This window comes from Carassius gibelio, chromosome B1 (genome assembly GCF_023724105.1).
Source record: "Carassius gibelio isolate Cgi1373 ecotype wild population from Czech Republic chromosome B1, carGib1.2-hapl.c, whole genome shotgun sequence".
In the NCBI taxonomy this organism is placed as follows: Eukaryota; Metazoa; Chordata; class Actinopteri; order Cypriniformes; family Cyprinidae; genus Carassius; species Carassius gibelio.
In genome coordinates, this window is record NC_068396.1 from 16,510,808 (window position 1) to 16,527,774 (window position 16,967).

Genomic DNA, 16,967 nt, shown 5'->3' on the forward strand with positions numbered 1-16,967 from the left:
CTGTGTGTAGCCTACTGTAAGAAATAGAACAAGGCATGTGGTTTAAAAGATGGCAAGTAAAATAAAAAGCACATCTGTATGCAATACAGTTTCATTATTATCCAGTAATTACTATAAATAATTTGTGCGACCAAATTATGTTTTGCGCCAGTAACTGAAAAAGTTAGTAGCGCAAGTGCCACCAGTGGAAAAAGTTAGTGTAGTTCCCCGACATCAACAGTATACCGTGCAAACAGAATCAATGGAGGGGCTGAGAGCTCTCGGTCTAAATCTAAAATATCTTAAACTGTGTTCCGAAGATAAACAGAGGTCTCAAGGGTTTGGAACGACATGAGGGTGAGTTATTAATAACATAATTTTGATTATTGGGTGAACTAACCCTTTAAGCCATATCAAAAAAAATAATTAAACTTATTAAAATAAATTATATTTGTAGATTTTTGTGCATTACAATTTTGGTAAATACATTACACAAGTGTAGCAAAAAATGTAGGAACAAAACCTAACCTTCAAAGAACACAATTATATAGTCACTCAGGGTGGAAATGCACCGTTTTACATGCATAAACTGTACAAGCTGAAGTTGAACAGTGAATGAACACAAAAAGACTGAAGCAATTTGCTAGCAGGTTAATAAACTCACCTATACTTATCCTTTACATATTAATCATACACAACATAAACCGATTATTGCAACTTGTTTACGCATATGTGAATGCACACTCTCTATAGTGGCTCACTGAAACAAGTATAAAGTAACACAATGAATAACTAATTAATTAACATTGTCATTTTTCCTCATCTACAATATTATTTTTGAAAACTAAAACTAGATGCCATTTAAGAGTAAATCTACAGTGTAAAACGAATGAATGCTGATTAATATTATTTAATGGACACAACATTTAATTGATAATTACTTGATAATAATCTACATGCATATATTAAATTGTTAAATTAATTTTTTTTTAACTTTTTACTTGGTTACACATCAACATTTTAATTAATATGTAACTACATTTTTCAAAATCCGATGAAAACAAAAGAAAACAATGAATAAGCACTAATTTTTTTCAACTACATTTTTAAAAGATTTGTCTTTTCTTTATCATGTCACTGACCCACTTAACAGCGAGGCCTAAAAAAAAGACGTCTCCATTCGGACTCAATATCTGCTAGAAAGGGTGCAGAGTAGGAGACCTTCAGACTGTGAAAAGCACTTGAAGGAAACGAGTGCAGCGAGAAAAGGCAGAGGCAGAGGCTCTGTAAGTATCCAGCAGCCATCTCCGTAGGCAATTAAGACCAGATAAAACTACAGACCTCAATAAGGTAATTAACCATTAGCAGATCATCGTGACGCTTATGAGCACAACCTTCCCAAGCACAATTATCCTAATACAGTCAGTAAAATGGCAACCTGGCATCTTCTGCCAGCACAGACCCATACCCATGGCCCATCCTTAATTGTGGGCCATCAACAGTAATTTAGCTCGCTGTCCCACATAACAGCTTGATAAACAAGACCGGCCTAATTACACCTTGCATGTTCCGACCCAATCCTCTCAGAGCAAACGATAAATAAAGCAAGGTTAAGTGCCAACGTAAAGAAGCCAGGAAGCAGATGAAACAGAGGGCGTGCATTGGACCTGTGCTTCCACAATCACATAGTCGGTAATATTCGTCTCGGGCAAGTGGAGATCAAAGACAGTGCTCCCCTTCCACCTCAACATTGTAGGTTTTTTTTTTCCTTCCCGCTCCTGAAAGCATGAGTTAGGCCGGCCTTAGTTTACTCCATGCTCGCTGGAATGGGCATGACAGGGATCACAGCTAACCCCGAAGGACAGGTGCTGCGTGGCTGGAAAGAGAGCAGCTCCCTCGTGCTCCTCGCAGGTCACTTCCAAGCAGTGTGTTAGTGTGAGCACGGCGGCAGAAGGCCCTTAACGGGGAGTGTTGGCTGCTAGCCTGTAATTAGCTTGGACAGCTCAGGCTCAAAGAGAGAGAGGGAGGCAACCAGGCTACATCATAATGAGCTCAGCTGGGATTAGGAGGACAGGCAGCCGGCAAGGTGGAGGAGTGAAAATAGTGAGCCCTCCTGTATGAGCGAGCCGGGGGTAGAGATCAAGCAGGGGAGGGCCAGGCCGCACTGGCTGGCAGAGTTAGACCCCTCAGCAAAGGACGGGCCAAATGAGGCCTGGCAAGGAAAGGGCCAAGGCGGCCTAATGAAGCGCGACACTTCCTGCAGACGAGATCAGCAGTAATTAACACATGCAGGCGCACAGACTGTCACTGAATGTACACTCGAAAAATCTCGAGGGAGCAGACCTCAAGACAGGAATGTCAGTGTGTTTAGCTGCTATAAATGTCTAGAGTTGCACCGAGCATCTGTATTCAGTGTTGTATTAAGGAAGTTGTTTACAGAAAAGCCTGAAGTAATTTTCTTTGCATTTGATATTTTTAGTCAGAGCAGTATAGAGTCACATGCAAAAAATGGACAATGGATTGAAAGATCTAGCATACTAGCTTTGGAAGCACTTTGGACCCGAAATTTCAGTCCTAATAATTTTCTTTGCATTTGATATTTTTAGTCAGAGCAGTATAGAGTGACATGCAAAAAATGGACAATGGATTGAAAGATCTAGCATACTAGCTTTGGAAGCACTTTGGACCCGAAATTTCAGTCCTAGAGGAAATCATTGTAACTTTGTGTTGTGAATGTGCTTAAAAGCATTGAGATGGACAGTTTTTTCCCCGTAAGTTCTGTTTGAAATGACAATATCATTTTTCCTTGAAGTGTCAGCAGTCATCCATGTGAAATTGCTGTAGAATCCCTGCTGGGTGCTAATAATGACTGTGACGGCTCTACATGACCTGACAAAACGACAGACACTTACTTGTCAGAGAGTAGCTTTTTGTTCTCCTCCTTATAAAACACCAATTCATTCCATAAATCCTCGCTGTCCTGCTGCACTTGTGTTTTGCATTTTGACCTGAAATATTTGAGAAACAAACAAACAATAACAACAAAAACAAAAACAGTTACACAAATAGCAGCATCTTTCTGACTAGATACATATGAGAACTTTAGGCTTACCACTCTTTCTCTGTTAAATTTTTTTACAGTAAATAACTCCCAAAACCCAAAATATCAGAAACATTTATGAGAAGGGATTGATTCCGGCATTGAACCCGGGTCGGGGACCTAGTAACATTGCCGGGTTTAACCCGGGACGAGCGCTGTGTGAACAAAAACCAGATCTAATGCTGTGTAGCAGCAGAGATCAGTTAGCTAATGAAGCAGAGATCAGTTAGTTCCTCACTTTCACTTTTGCAGATCGTTCGCTTGCTTCAGTGAAAGTATAACGTGCCTAACGCTTTCGACTCATACACTGCACGTTACGCCCTGATGTCACGTGTCGTTATGGGATCTTTACGGGTTGTGTGTGAAAGTGTGCACATATCCCGGGTAATCACTGGAAGTGTGAAAGTGCAAAATGTGTCTACTGCACAGTCCTGAACTGTAATTTACCCATCACAAAATGTAAGTTATGCAGGAAATATTTAGTATGAACGTATCTGGGATTATAAAAAAAATAAATAAATTCAAGATTACAACATACAACAAATACTATATAAAGCTTTAATACTATATTGCGATAATACTGTATTCGAGTCGCATAAGGACGTATACCACACATTTTCTTGAATGTTTGTAACATTGTGTAATGTCCTCAGGTCTTTTCACTATACAGTCACTATAAAATTCTCAAATGTAAGTTTTGATGTATGTGTTTTTTCTTCTTCTTTTATATGTCTTTTCACTGACCAACATCCATTATAGACTACTAGAAAAATTTGAGATTTTTTTTTTTTCCTAGGGCTAGGTTGGTTATTGCAAATTACGATAATTTACTAAAATGTTAAAAATTTCAATTTGCATAAAACACTGTTGAATTATTTACATTCAGTCATTATACTAATAAAAACTAATGTAGCACAACATAATTACATAACATACAGTGGATAATTAGCTATGAAAAGATGTGGACAGTCATCTTTGTGGCTGACCTTACTGGATATTTTGTAGGAGTTCCCTTTCAGACAAAAAAAAAATATGAGAGAAGAGTATTTAAATGTATTATGCAAATTGATTTCCTAAGTTTTGTGGCGGTCAATTTACTGGTATTCGCGATATTATTTAGTGCATGTGTTTTTGATTACATGCACCCAATTATCCTAGGCTCTGCTTTAATGCAACCCAATTTTAATTTGCCCTGATCTTGGTAGACTGTGTAGATCATTATGGAAATGATCTGGCTGCATCTATGTTTCTTAATTTGCGCATTGTCAGTAGATCACCCACAGAACTTTCCACTCCCATCTGTGCATGCTTAAAATGTTTGCATTGTATGAATGTACTGGACTTCAGATATAAAAACACTGACTCGTTAGTGTGTTTACACTAATATTTACAAAGTTAACATACTACCTAATGAAATCAGATGGTTTCCCATTTTCAATTCAATAGAATGTGGTAAACCCAATATGACCAAGTTGTGGACCATTCTTATCTAATTTACTTTGAGAGCAGAACTGAAAATTAATTTTTAGTGTGATTTTTGCTTTTCACATGATAAAAAATAAATAAATCAATAACTTGTATAAAGAGAATCATTTTTTAATCAGATTTGCTATGTTCAGCTGTGGTTTGAATGCAATGCAAACGTGTGGTTTGAATAATTTGTGTTCAGATTTGTCAACGTGAAAACGATCAAGTTCTCTTTCTTCCACTGACACTGTAATAAAAAAGAAACAACAAAAGGTCTTTCTCTTAGTTTGCACACTAATTTTAAGTCAATATTACACAAGCAGAACAGCTCTGTAGCACAAATACTATTTAAACCCTATTCCACAGACACGCTCCTCTCATAACGTCCTTGAACCTACTGTATGGCAGAGTGCCTTTGGGTTCTGTGGGAGCAGTCCTACATCATGTGAAAACATTCACCCTGAGAAGCCACTCCTCAGCTAACAGCTTAACAAGCAGCAGCCCGGAGATCTTCTGTATTAATCCATAGAGAAATTGCAAAATTCAGTATAACAGCTATGAATGGCCTGAAGGACATACCCACGAAACAGACCTTAGAGAAAGATATCTCCATTCCCCTCAAGCCTCCTTCACCTCCATCTCACTTCATTATACAGTGAGCGAGTAAACTGCGAAATAGTAAACTTTTCTGAAAAGGCAGCGCCTAATTTCTTTGATTCAGCGAATCTGTTTATGAGTGCAACTTTGATCAGCGTGTGGATGTTTTAATAAATTTTAATTTTATTTACACATCCCAACACACCAAGTCTGATTTACAAACTTGAAAATCCCTTCTGGAAAAAGAGAGGGTATGTTTTTGTGTTTTGCTAATAGTGGTAGACCTAATCGTGAATGACGTCGTGGGTTACACAGGGCTGCAGCATTCTAATGAGATGTTAGTCTACAGCCGAGCTCTGAGACTCCTGCTGGGGTCCACTCTCGTTTGTGCTAATACATGTGTAATAACACTAACTCCTCTAATATATCCAGACTGATGCATGCCTGACCATCAGAAATGGTTATTTGGCCAGAAGATGTGGTTTAGGCTAGCAGCTCACTAACTGATTTTCCACTGGTTTTGAGGCATTGGGCACATTTGCATAACTGTTAAAACGTTTATTTTAAAAAAAGTTTGTTCAGCAGGTAAACATAACAGCCTGGTTAACTCGAATCCCTGTGGAGTTACTGACACTACCAGCTCTGAATGGAATATGAACGTTACTGTAACAGGACTGGAAAGCTTAATAAAACAATAGCTCCCTGGAAAAGTAAGTATTTTTCCTCCCTTATCAAAACTAAGAAGAAGGAGATTATCAGAGACTCTTTCTCTTTTGTGCCTCTGTTACAATCTAACACACACACACACAGAGTAGAGGTGGGTAAACTCACACTCCTTTCACACGGGATCATGTTGCACTGCTGTTTTCTTTAATTAACCCAAAGAGAGCAGAGCTGACAAGGTCAACACTTGCATCCCATGTGGATACTCAACATACGCTTCCATTATATACGTTTAAAAGGCTTGTGAAAAAAGAAAGGGGAAAATGTTAAGGGGGTTGGGGAAATTGTCATGACATTTTGCTGCTTCTAGGGTTTTAGGTTAAAACCAAAGACTCAAAGGAGGGAAACAAAACCTTTTCTTTCAATACCCACCCCCCTTCACTTTTTTTCTAGTTCTCCATTCTGCCGATATAAACAGTCACCTTGGCCTTTTAAGGATGAAGTACTTCTGCACCCCTCTTCCTAAGAGCCAAAGCCTGCGCTGCATTTCACAGCGATTAGAGCAAGGGTGGGAGACAATATATATATATATATATATATATATATATATATATATATATATATATATATATATATATATATATATAGAATGGTATAATACTATACCATTCAAAAGCTTGATGTAAATAAAATAATTGTAACAAATAAATGTAACCACAACAAATGTAAGACCAATGCTGTTCTTTCAATTTATCAACCCCCCCCCCAAAAAAAAATAAAACTGAAAAAATATTCTTAGCTATTTTCAACATTAATAATAGTAATAATAATAATAACAACAATATATATATATTTTTTTTTTTTTTTGTAGAAAATCCGATTGTTAAAAGTATTTCTAAAGGATTGTGTGACTGAAGTAATGATGCAAAAAACTCTGTTTGAAAGTCAGCTTTGTTTGTTCCTAATAAACTGTTTAACTGCACTCGCAAGTGGATATTAAATTATGTTGTAGGATAATTAAATATATTCAAAATAAACTACAAACATAAAATTATATACATTTATTTTGTCCTCACATTCTTTCTTGTAACTCTTCCCTCTCAGTGACACAGCTGACTGAAAGGCTCATAATGCAGCTCATTATGCGGCCCTTTGTCTTCTCAGGTGGAAATCAAAATGATATTCATGATAGTTGACGCCTACTCGCAAATGACTTTTACCAACAAAAAGTGTCTTAGAAAATTTAAATCAATATATTGTTTTCTGTGAGTGAGTAAACAAGATGATTTTCACATAGTTTAGAAAGAAAAATTCTAGGCTACAAGCTCCAGTTCTCAAAAGTCCCATGAACCAATGTTCTGTATGTGTTTTATGGCCTTATTAAAGTAATTTAAAATTTTTAGTTTTTCACTAACCACGCACATTTTTTTCTCAAAAACAAAATAATTTACATACATGCTGCTCACATATTATTATAGCCCAGTTTGTGCTGATTACAGTGAGATTAAACTTTAGCCATTTAGATGTTTATAAGAAACATGTCAGGGCATGACAAAACTTCTCCAGGTCCCAAAAATACCCTTAGACTCCAGAGGGTTAAACAAAACATTACTCTAGAAATGTAGAAAATTGCTGTCTTGTTCAGCTTTTAAGTATGTTAGGTTTTTAACTACAACAGCTTTGAAAACACTCAAAGTGGTCTGTAGGTACATATAATTCTGTTGTTTTTGTCTGAGTGAGCAAATAAATTGAAAAAGATAAACTGAAAGAAAGTAGTCACTGATTGTATTATAATAGTACTGTTTTTGAGTGATGAAAGTGTGAAGTGGGTCCTATGATCTATACAAAACTGTAATGAGCAAGAGGATGATAGACACATTTATATTATTATGTGCAAATACCAAGTTATAAATATTACTTACAAGTCATGCGTATCTTCAACTTCCTTCAGCCGCTCTGTTACTGTTCTGTAGTTGGTCTGAATGATGCGTAAACGGTCATGATGTTTGGCATGGGCTCTTCGCAGATCCTCATTCTCCTTAGTCTGTAGTTTACATATGACCAGAAATGCAAACAAACACAATTAAAATCTTTACTGTATGAATTAGATGAATTCAAATGTGCACATAACCATTACAATAGGCAGTGGGCAATTGCAGCCTATGGTTAGAGAGTCGGACCTTCAGATCCAAGACTGGGTTGCCCTTGACCAAGGCACAGAGCCCCCTACTGGTCCCCGGGTTCTGCAGCAAAAATGACTGCACACTGCTCTAGGTGTGTGTTCACAGGTTTGTCTGTGTATTTGTTCACTACTCACTGTTGTTTGTGTGCACTTGGATGGGATAAATGCAGCTTCTAACAAATTCCAAGTATTACACACCATACACTTTCATTTTCAATCACATATAAGTTTAAAAATCAGGGTAAAATGTACTCTGTTACAAATGAAACCTTGGTTCAGAATCAGAATCAGAATGAGCTTTATTGCCAGGTATGTTCACACATACAAGGAATTTGTTTTCGTGACAGAATATGGAGTGAGTTTTGGTTCTTTATTACATGCGAGAAAATAAAAGATCTGAGAGAAAAAAAAAAGTTTGAGAGAAAAAGTTGTCACACTGATAGCAAAAAAACATTTCATGAGAGAAAAAAGAATATTTGAGAGAAAAAGTTTTCATGCCAATAGCAAAAAATAATAATATTTGAGACTAAAAAAAGTTTTGAGAGAAAGTATTTTCTCATAGAACATAAAAAAATATACATTTGAAATTTTTAAAATTATTTCTGAGAAAAAAAAAATCTCTCTCAAAATACTTTGAAAAAAAACTCCCAAATATATATTTTTTGCTATCAGTGTGAAAATAGTTTCTCTAAAAAAAAAGGTGTTTCTCTCGAAACTCTTTTCTTTGCTCTTGATGCAATTTCTTGCTCTCGTGTCAGGATTTTGCTTTCACTGTGAGAATTGTGTCATGGGCGGGGCCACGTTCCTATTGGCCAGTTGGGTGAGCATCGTCTTGTCTTGGGAGTCGAACTGAATCATTACACCATTGTTCGGTTCACCTGCATAGATGCCGCCTCTACCTTATGGCTAGTTAAGTTGAGCAAGTGAGCACGGACACTCCAATGTTTGGGTAAGATGATGACACACAGCTGGCTGAGCAAGTTCAGTATCACTGAAGATTAAACATTAAAAAATAGCACTCATATTCATGAATGAATGTGTATTATATTATTTGCTTGCTAATCGCTAGTAAAGCTAACCAGCCATCATGCTAGGTAAACTTGCAAACTCACCTGGTTTATACTATGTTTAAATCAAATGCCAAATTAATGTTTTGATTTAGATAGTTTCACGCCTTATTTAGTGAGTAGTGAGCTAGTTTCTACCTTTGCACTTGCTAGCCTCAAAGCACCTGAAGAGTAACTGCTTGTTCATACAACCTCCCGTACAACTTTCAACTAAAGTTAGTATGCATGGAAGGTGGCAACCCTACAACTAGCTAACGTTAGACAATGATTGACATACCGTTTGAAAGATTTAAAAGAAAAAATAATTACCATGACAGTACAGGCACAAACATATTTGTGGGTTGCTAATGTAAGAGTTAGTCCTAGACCTGCAATTTACCTTGTCAGCTCTAGACCTCGGCTAGATGGTAAAAAATATTTAGAATAAGCCCCGTGTAGCTGAGTTTGTGAGCTATACATGCAGTGTAGCTAAACATGTAGTGCAACAACCATACAAAGACTATTTTAAACAAAACTAGGTGGGACACTTTCAAACGGTCTATCAATCACTGCTCACTAAATAAGGCGTGAAACTATCTAAATCAAAACATTAATTTGGCATTTGATTTAAACATAGTATAAACCAGGTGAGTTTGCAAGTTTACCTAGCATGATGGCTGGTTAGCTTTACTAGCGATTAGCAAGCAAATAATATAATACACATTCATTCATGAATATGAGTGCTATTTTTTAATGTTTCATCTTCAGTGATACTGAACTTGCTCAGCCAGCTGTGTGTCATCATCTTACCCAAACATTGGAGTGTACGTGCTCACTGCTCAACTTAACTAGTCATAAGGCAGAGGCGGCATCTATGCAGGTGAACCGAACAATGGTGTAATGATTCAGTTCGACTCCCAAGACAAGACGATGCTCACCCAACTGGCCAATAGGAACGTGGCCCCGACCATGACACAATTCTCACAGTGAAAGCAAAATCCTGACACGAGAGCAAGAAATTGCATCAAGAGCAAAGAAAAGCATTTCGAGGGAAACACTTTTTTTTTTTTAGAGAAAATATTTTCACACTGATAGCAAAAAATATATATTTGAAAGTTTTTTTCAAAGTATTTTGAGAGAGATTTTTTTTCTCAGAAATAATTAAAAAATGTCAAATGTATATTTTTTATGTTCTATGAGAAAATACTTTCTCTCAAACCTTTTTTTAGTCTCAAATATAATTATTTTTTGCTATTGGCATGAAAACTTTTTCTCTCGAATATTCTTTTTTCTCTCATGAAATGTTTTTTTGCTATCAGTGTGATAACTTTTTCTCTCAAACTTTTTTTTTTCTCTCAGATCTTTTATTTTCTCGCATGTAATAAAGAACCAAAACTCACTCCATAACAGAAGCTCTGCAGTACAACAGTATAACAGTGACAGAACAAAAAACACATAATAAAAGAATAAAATACAAAAAATACCAATAAGTAGGTAAGGAATGACAATATACAAATTGACAATTGTATGGCAGGTATATTACAAAAAGCAGTTATGTATGTACAGGTATATTATGTGAAAAAACTTGCACTAAGTATGTGTGTTAGATAAATATGTGTATGTTTATAGAAATATAAATAGTGTAGTGTAGTGTGTTCCACAGTTGTTATCCATTGTTCATTAGATGGATTGCTTGAGGGAAGAAACGGTTACTGTGTCTGGTCGTTCTGTTGCACAGTGCTCTGTAGCGTCGACCAGATGACAACAGTTCAAAGAGGGAGTATGCTGGATGTAAGGGGTCAAGAGTGATTTTACTGGCCCTTTTGCTCACTCTGGATAAGTACAGTTCTTGAATAGAAGGGAGGGTTGTACCAATGATTCGCTCAGCAGTTCAGACTACACTCTGTAATCTTCTGAGCTCAGATTTTGAAGCTGAGCTGAACCAGACGGTTACTGAAGTGCAGAGGATGGATTCAATGATGGTGGAGTAGAAATGTTTAAGCAGCTCCTGTGACAGGTTAAACTTCCTCAGCTGGCGAAGGAAGTACAACCTCTACTGGGCCTTTTTTACAATGGAGTCAATGTGAATGTCCCACTTCAGGTCTTGAGAGATAGTGGTGCCCAGGAACCTGAATGAATCCAATGCAGTCACAGTGCTGTTCATGATGGTGAGTGGGGGGAGAGCAGGGGGGTTTCTCCTGAAGTACACGATCATCTCCACTGTTTTGAGCATGTTAAGCTCCAGGTTGTTGAGAGTGCACCAGACAGCCAGCTCTTTAACCTCCTGTCTGTAAACAGACTCGTCACCATCCTGAATGAGGCCGATGAGTGTGGTGTCGTCTGCAAACTTCAGGAGCTTGACAGAGGGGTCCTTAGACGTGCAATCGTTAGTGTACAGGGAGAAGAACAGTGGGTATAGAACACAGCCCTGGGGAGCTCCGGTGCTGATTGTACGGGTGTTGGATGTGTATTTTCCCAGCCTCACTAGCTGCTGCCTGTCTGTCAGGAAGCTGTTGATCCACTGACAGACGGAGGTGGGCACAGAGAGCTTAGTTAGTTTGGGCAGGAGGAGGTTTGGGATGATCGTGTTATAGGCCGAGCTGAAGTCCACAAACAGGATCCTCACATAAGTCCCCGGTCTGTCTAGGTGTTGCAGAAATAATGCAGTCCAAAGTTTACTGCATTGTTCACAGACCTGTTTCCTCTGTAGCCAAACTGAAGAGGATCCAGCAAGGGTCCAGTGATGTCCTTCAGGTGGGCCAGCACCAGTTTTTCAAATGACTTCATGACTACAGACGTTAAAGCCATAGGCCTGTAGTCATTTAGTCCTGTAGTTTTGGATTTCTTTGGGATGGGGATGATGGTGGAGCATTTGAAGCATGAAGGGACTTCACACAGCTCCAGTGATCTGTTGAAGATCTGTGTGAAGATGGGGGCCAGCTGGCCAGCATGTATGCTGGTGTACCACAATCTGGGCCTGGTACTTTTTTCCTTTTCTGTTTCTGGAAGACCTGGTTCACAGCATCCTCGCTTATCTGTATTGCAGGCTGTTTATCCTGCCTAAATGGGGCGGAACGCTCGATGTAAACCTTTAGCACCCTGATGGAGCAGAGTAAATTAAACTTCTGATGGATGAAGTGCAGAGAGTGTAATGACCTGTGCCCTGAATGGAGTAGAAAGCACCTTAGGAATATAGCAATGACTTGGTTTCAGGACAACCTTAGAGTTGCCAGGCCTGAACTCCAGGCAAGTAGGGCTCACAGAGAGCGCCTGTAAGTCGCCATTTCATTTGACCAATGCTAATACTAGCAGCAGAGAGATTTTCAAGGACAGGGACCAAAGGTCATCAGACTGCAGTGGCTCAAAGGGATGACCCTTCAGTGCCTGCAGAACAGCGTGCAGTTCCCACGTAAGGACAGTGAGGGAACGGGGCAGAGTCAGCCTCCTAGCTCCCCTTAAAAAAACTGACAACAAAGTTGTTTCTACCCACCTACTGGCCTGCTATAGGAGCATGTGAAGGTGCAATAGTTGCTACACAGAACTTGCGTATGGATGGGAAGCTTCTCTTATCCAACAGCTCCTGCAGGAAGGACAATATCACTGATACGTCACAGACAGACAGGTCCTCACGGTGGGTTGAGCACCGAGCAGAGAACACCGACCACTTAAGAGCATACAGGCATCTTGTAGACAAAGCTCTGGTCTAAGAAATGGTGTTTAAAAAAACACTCTAGGAGGCTTGCAGTCAAGGGGACTAATGCGTCCATGCCCTTGAAATAATAAATTGGGCAATGAGAGTTGACTTTTGAGGTGAAGAGGTCCACATCCACCTTGCGGATCTGTGGATGAAGCATCCACTCCTCTGAGGGGACATTTTGATAGCATGTCTACTCCTTGGTTCAGTTTGCCCGGAACTGCACTGCTTTCAGTGAGCGCAGATTGAGTTGAGCCCATTCCAGAAGATGCTCTATCAGTACAAAGAGGCACCTTGATGGAAGCCCTACCTGGCGATTTATGTAGGAAACCATGCTGTCTGAGTGGACACGAACGTGGTGTTCCTTCAGGTCTGGTAGGAGGGTTTGAAAGGCCCAACATACCGCCAGCATTTTGATTCAGAGGTCTTCTTGATTTGAAGACCTTTCTTCATTTTCAACCAGTGACCGAAAGTAGGTTTTCCATCCATGCACTCAGGGCGCAATTCAGGCATCTGAGAAGGAGGATGGGCTTCAGGCCGCCAACTTTCTTGTGGATGAGGAAGCAAAGGCTGTAGAAGCTTAACTTACTCTGAGCTGGAGAAACCGTATCTTTGGCTCCCTTTCACATCAGATTTTTCATCGCTGAAAAATGGGTGTTTCTGAGGAAATTTAAGTTATTAGCTTCACTTTGAGACTGCAGTGAGACTTGGCTGCCTCCTCTTTCAGTCCTTTAGATCAGGATGACGCCTGAGTTGCAGGATCCAGCATTATTTTGGGCCGGGGTCCCTGGCACTTCGGAAATGGGTAGCATTTGGCCAAGCAGGAACATTGTTGAGGCTTGGCTGACTGGGCAGCTGTCACTTGTGCAGGTGTGGCTGCTGAGTCGCACAGACTTGCAGCAAATAGAGGTAGCTGCAGAGCCAAGGAATTTTGGCAGGAAGTGTCGCGTTGCCTGGGATGACTTTTGTGCCTCCGTGAAACGCTTGGCCAACCGCTGGCCCGAACACACCAGCGGGAGAAACTTGGGCACCAAGGGAGGGAACCGTCATCGAGTGGAGCGTCGAGGTCACTTGCCCAGCCGAGGCACGTCCAGCAAGGGCTGAAGTAATCCTACACGGCTTGGATGGATGGGTGGCCTTTGACTTCCAGCCGATAACAGTGGGCGGGCAAGGATGTGTGGCCACTGACTCGCCCAGCGAAGGCAGCTTCTCATATCCTCAGCTTCTCTGCAGTCCACCGAAGTGAAGGCGGATGAAGCAAAAGTACAGCTCCTCCATGACCGAGGCTGCTAACACTCTTAAAAAAAAAGGTTCTTAAATGGTTGTTTGGCAGGATGTATCTGGAAATTGAGCTAAATTGTCCTGTCTGGTCCAGAACTCATTCCAGATTATTTTTCTATTAGTTGTGGTGAAGTTGTACTGTGGGGAAGTTGTTGCCTAGAGGTTAGATAGATAGACTCCTAACCCTAAGGTTGTGGGTTCGAGTCTCGGGTAGGGGTGGGCGATATTGACAAAAATGTATATCTCAACATTTTTTTTCAATACCTTGATATCGGTATTCAGGCAATATTTTTCCTTTAATCCTTTAAAGAAATTGGCAAAGAAGGTCCAGTTGGTCTTTTGACTTGCTGCATTTGACCTATTATTGTATAGAATTACTAGTACATAAAGATATGATACATTATTTATTTAAACATGAACGTTACTGTACTAAATATTTATTTTAATACAAGAACAGTGCTATTTCAGTACAATATATGTACATAATAAATTAACTTTGTGCTTTGCAATCAGTACTCCATTAGTAATAGACTAACAACAATGTAACTACCTCTTTAAAAAAAGTTGTGTTTTGCAAAAAAAAAAAAAAACATTAGAACACAACACAATATAACATCTTTGCACATTATATTAATATAAAAGATGAGGATAAAAAAAGACACTTCTCTGCAGTATGGCTCCGAAGTTCTGCTGGACCACAGATCGGAGGTTGTGGCATAATAGATGACCTTCTGCAATTTATGGGACAGTGTTAGTCGACAAGACTTGAACAGTCTTGGTAGAGCTGTTTCACTGAATTATCTCCTTGAAGGCAGATTATTTCTGGGATGTAAAGTCTGTAACATTTCTTGAAACCCGTCCTTCTTGACTGATTGAATTTGCAACATAGACCTTGCAATAAAACTTGTTACAGAGCTTGTAATCGTTTTCCACTTTTCGCTTTTTTTGTCATATGGTGTTTTCTTTGTGAATGCTTCTGCCAAGGTCTGTTGTGTCTGTTCTTTTTTTTTTACCGTGATTGTAGCAGCAGTGCTGTTTTGTTTAGCACGAAGCCTTTCACACTCTTCAAACTGTGTTATGTGCGTTGTACGGAGATGATGGAAGAGGTTGGTTGTGGCACTCTGCTATACAGCGATCTGCATGCGACAAATTCTACAGCTGGGCGACTTTTGTTGCCCATCTTTTTTGTCAAAACCAAACCATCTCCAGGCTAAAGAAGCTGACCCACGTCTCGCTGTTAGTTCTTCTGGCACTGGTTTTGAGGATGACTGTGTATTTTCGCTTTCTTCGCACATATTTGTGTTGTTGTGCTCGAAGCTAGATAACAAGTGACTGATGAGTAACATACGCACGGCACACTGCAATGATGTAAGATGTCAGGGGCACTGAGGCATTATGGGCAGTTCACCGTATTAATAAAAATGTTTTAGGTTTTAAGAAAAAAAAAAAAATTCTAGAAAAACTTGTTCGTGTTCGGAGGCTATTCGGGTGGATCTCTTGGGAAAATGCATTCCATCTTTTGGACTCATCATTATACAAAGCAATTTTCTAATGATGCAATCATGAAGCTCGCCACTTGAGGATGCCACAGACATTTAAGAAAAACTTTTTAACTTCAGACTTCAGTTTTCCGCAAACTACGCATATTTTGCCTTTTCTAGCAGCTATTTTATTAATTGTACATCGGCTTTACTCTTTACGTTTTTGGATTGTTGCTTCAACCTTAGAAACATCATAACACACAGGTAAGCACTCCGTGGTTGTATTGCAAATTAGTAGCAGATTACTCTCCTGTAATTGAAGAACGATCGTGATTTTGTAAAAAAAAAAAACTTAAAATACAGTCAAACAAACCCCTACTTAATTATTAAAATTGCTACATATAATTGTTTAGAAGGTTATAGTATGCATTATTTGTTTTCTCTTTAACTTCTTTCAGCTCTTTTCATGTTTGAGGGGTCGGATTGTACAAATTATGAAATATTCGATATCCCAATTTTGCATATCGTCCAAACAATTTGGATATTATCATCTAAACGATATATCGCCCACCTCTAGTCTCGGGCCGACCACGACTGAGGTGCCCTTGAGCACCAACTGCTCCCCAGGTGCCGCAGCATAAATGGCTGCCCACTGCTCCGGGTGTGTGTTCATGGTGTGTTTGTGTTCACTGCTGTGTGTGTGGCACTTTGGATGGGTTAAATCAGAGACAAGTTTATAAGAGACAAGTCACTTCCTCAATCCTCAATACAACTAGTGGCGGCAGTGGCTCAGTGGTTCATGTAGTTTGTCTACAAACCAGAAGGTTGGTGGTTCAATCCCCGGCTCCACCTGACCAAGTGTCGAAGTGTCCTTGAGCAAGACACCTAAACCCAGCTGCTCCCTACGAGCTGGATGGCACCTTGAATGGCTGACACCGCAGTCGGTGTATGAATCAGTGAGTGAATGAGTGAATGTGAGGCAACTTGTAAAGCGCTTTGGATGGCCATGTGGTCTGTTGAAAGTGCTATATAAATGCAGTCCATTACCATTTATATAAGGAAAACCTTTAACGGCAAAGATGGCGGTTGTGTGCACTGACACTGACGTATGCGCACAGTTGAGGAACCCTTATGTATGCGTAGTAAAGGTATAACCTGTGGGGAAAAACCTTTTTTTTAAACCTTATTTTAGGGCAAAGTCATCACATTTTTTCAGCGACTTTTTATCATATTTCACTGCTGTTTTTATGTCCCGGTGACCAGTGAAAGTGCAGTTCTGACTCTGCCCATTGATTTAGATAGGAGCTGGTCTTGTCATTCTGAAATAGCTGCCCGGATGCGTTGCCAAGATGGCGGCCGAGTAGCAAGACTTGCCTGAAAGGACTTTGGTTAAATGCAGAGCACAAATTCTGAGTATGGGTCACCATACTTGGCTGTATGTCACGTCGCACACATTTTATATATTAGGGATGGCACG

At 39.5% G+C, this 16,967-nt stretch overlaps 1 protein-coding gene across 4 annotated transcripts in view; it reads right to left on the reverse strand.

The window, feature by feature from the left end:
* Positions 1-16,967, reverse strand: part of cntln (centlein, centrosomal protein) — a 146,257-nt gene that overhangs the window by 81,737 nt on the left and 47,553 nt on the right. For 3 of the 4 annotated variants that reach the window (XM_052545617.1, XM_052545616.1, XM_052545615.1), the window contains exons 11-12: positions 7,729-7,850; positions 2,892-2,987 (exon numbers count right to left, since the gene is read on the reverse strand). In XM_052545617.1, coding sequence (XP_052401577.1) covers positions 2,892-2,987; positions 7,729-7,850 — 218 coding nt within the window. The remainder of the gene's footprint in view (positions 1-2,891; positions 2,988-7,728; positions 7,851-16,967) is intronic. The other variant, XM_052545618.1, reaches the window with a different exon arrangement.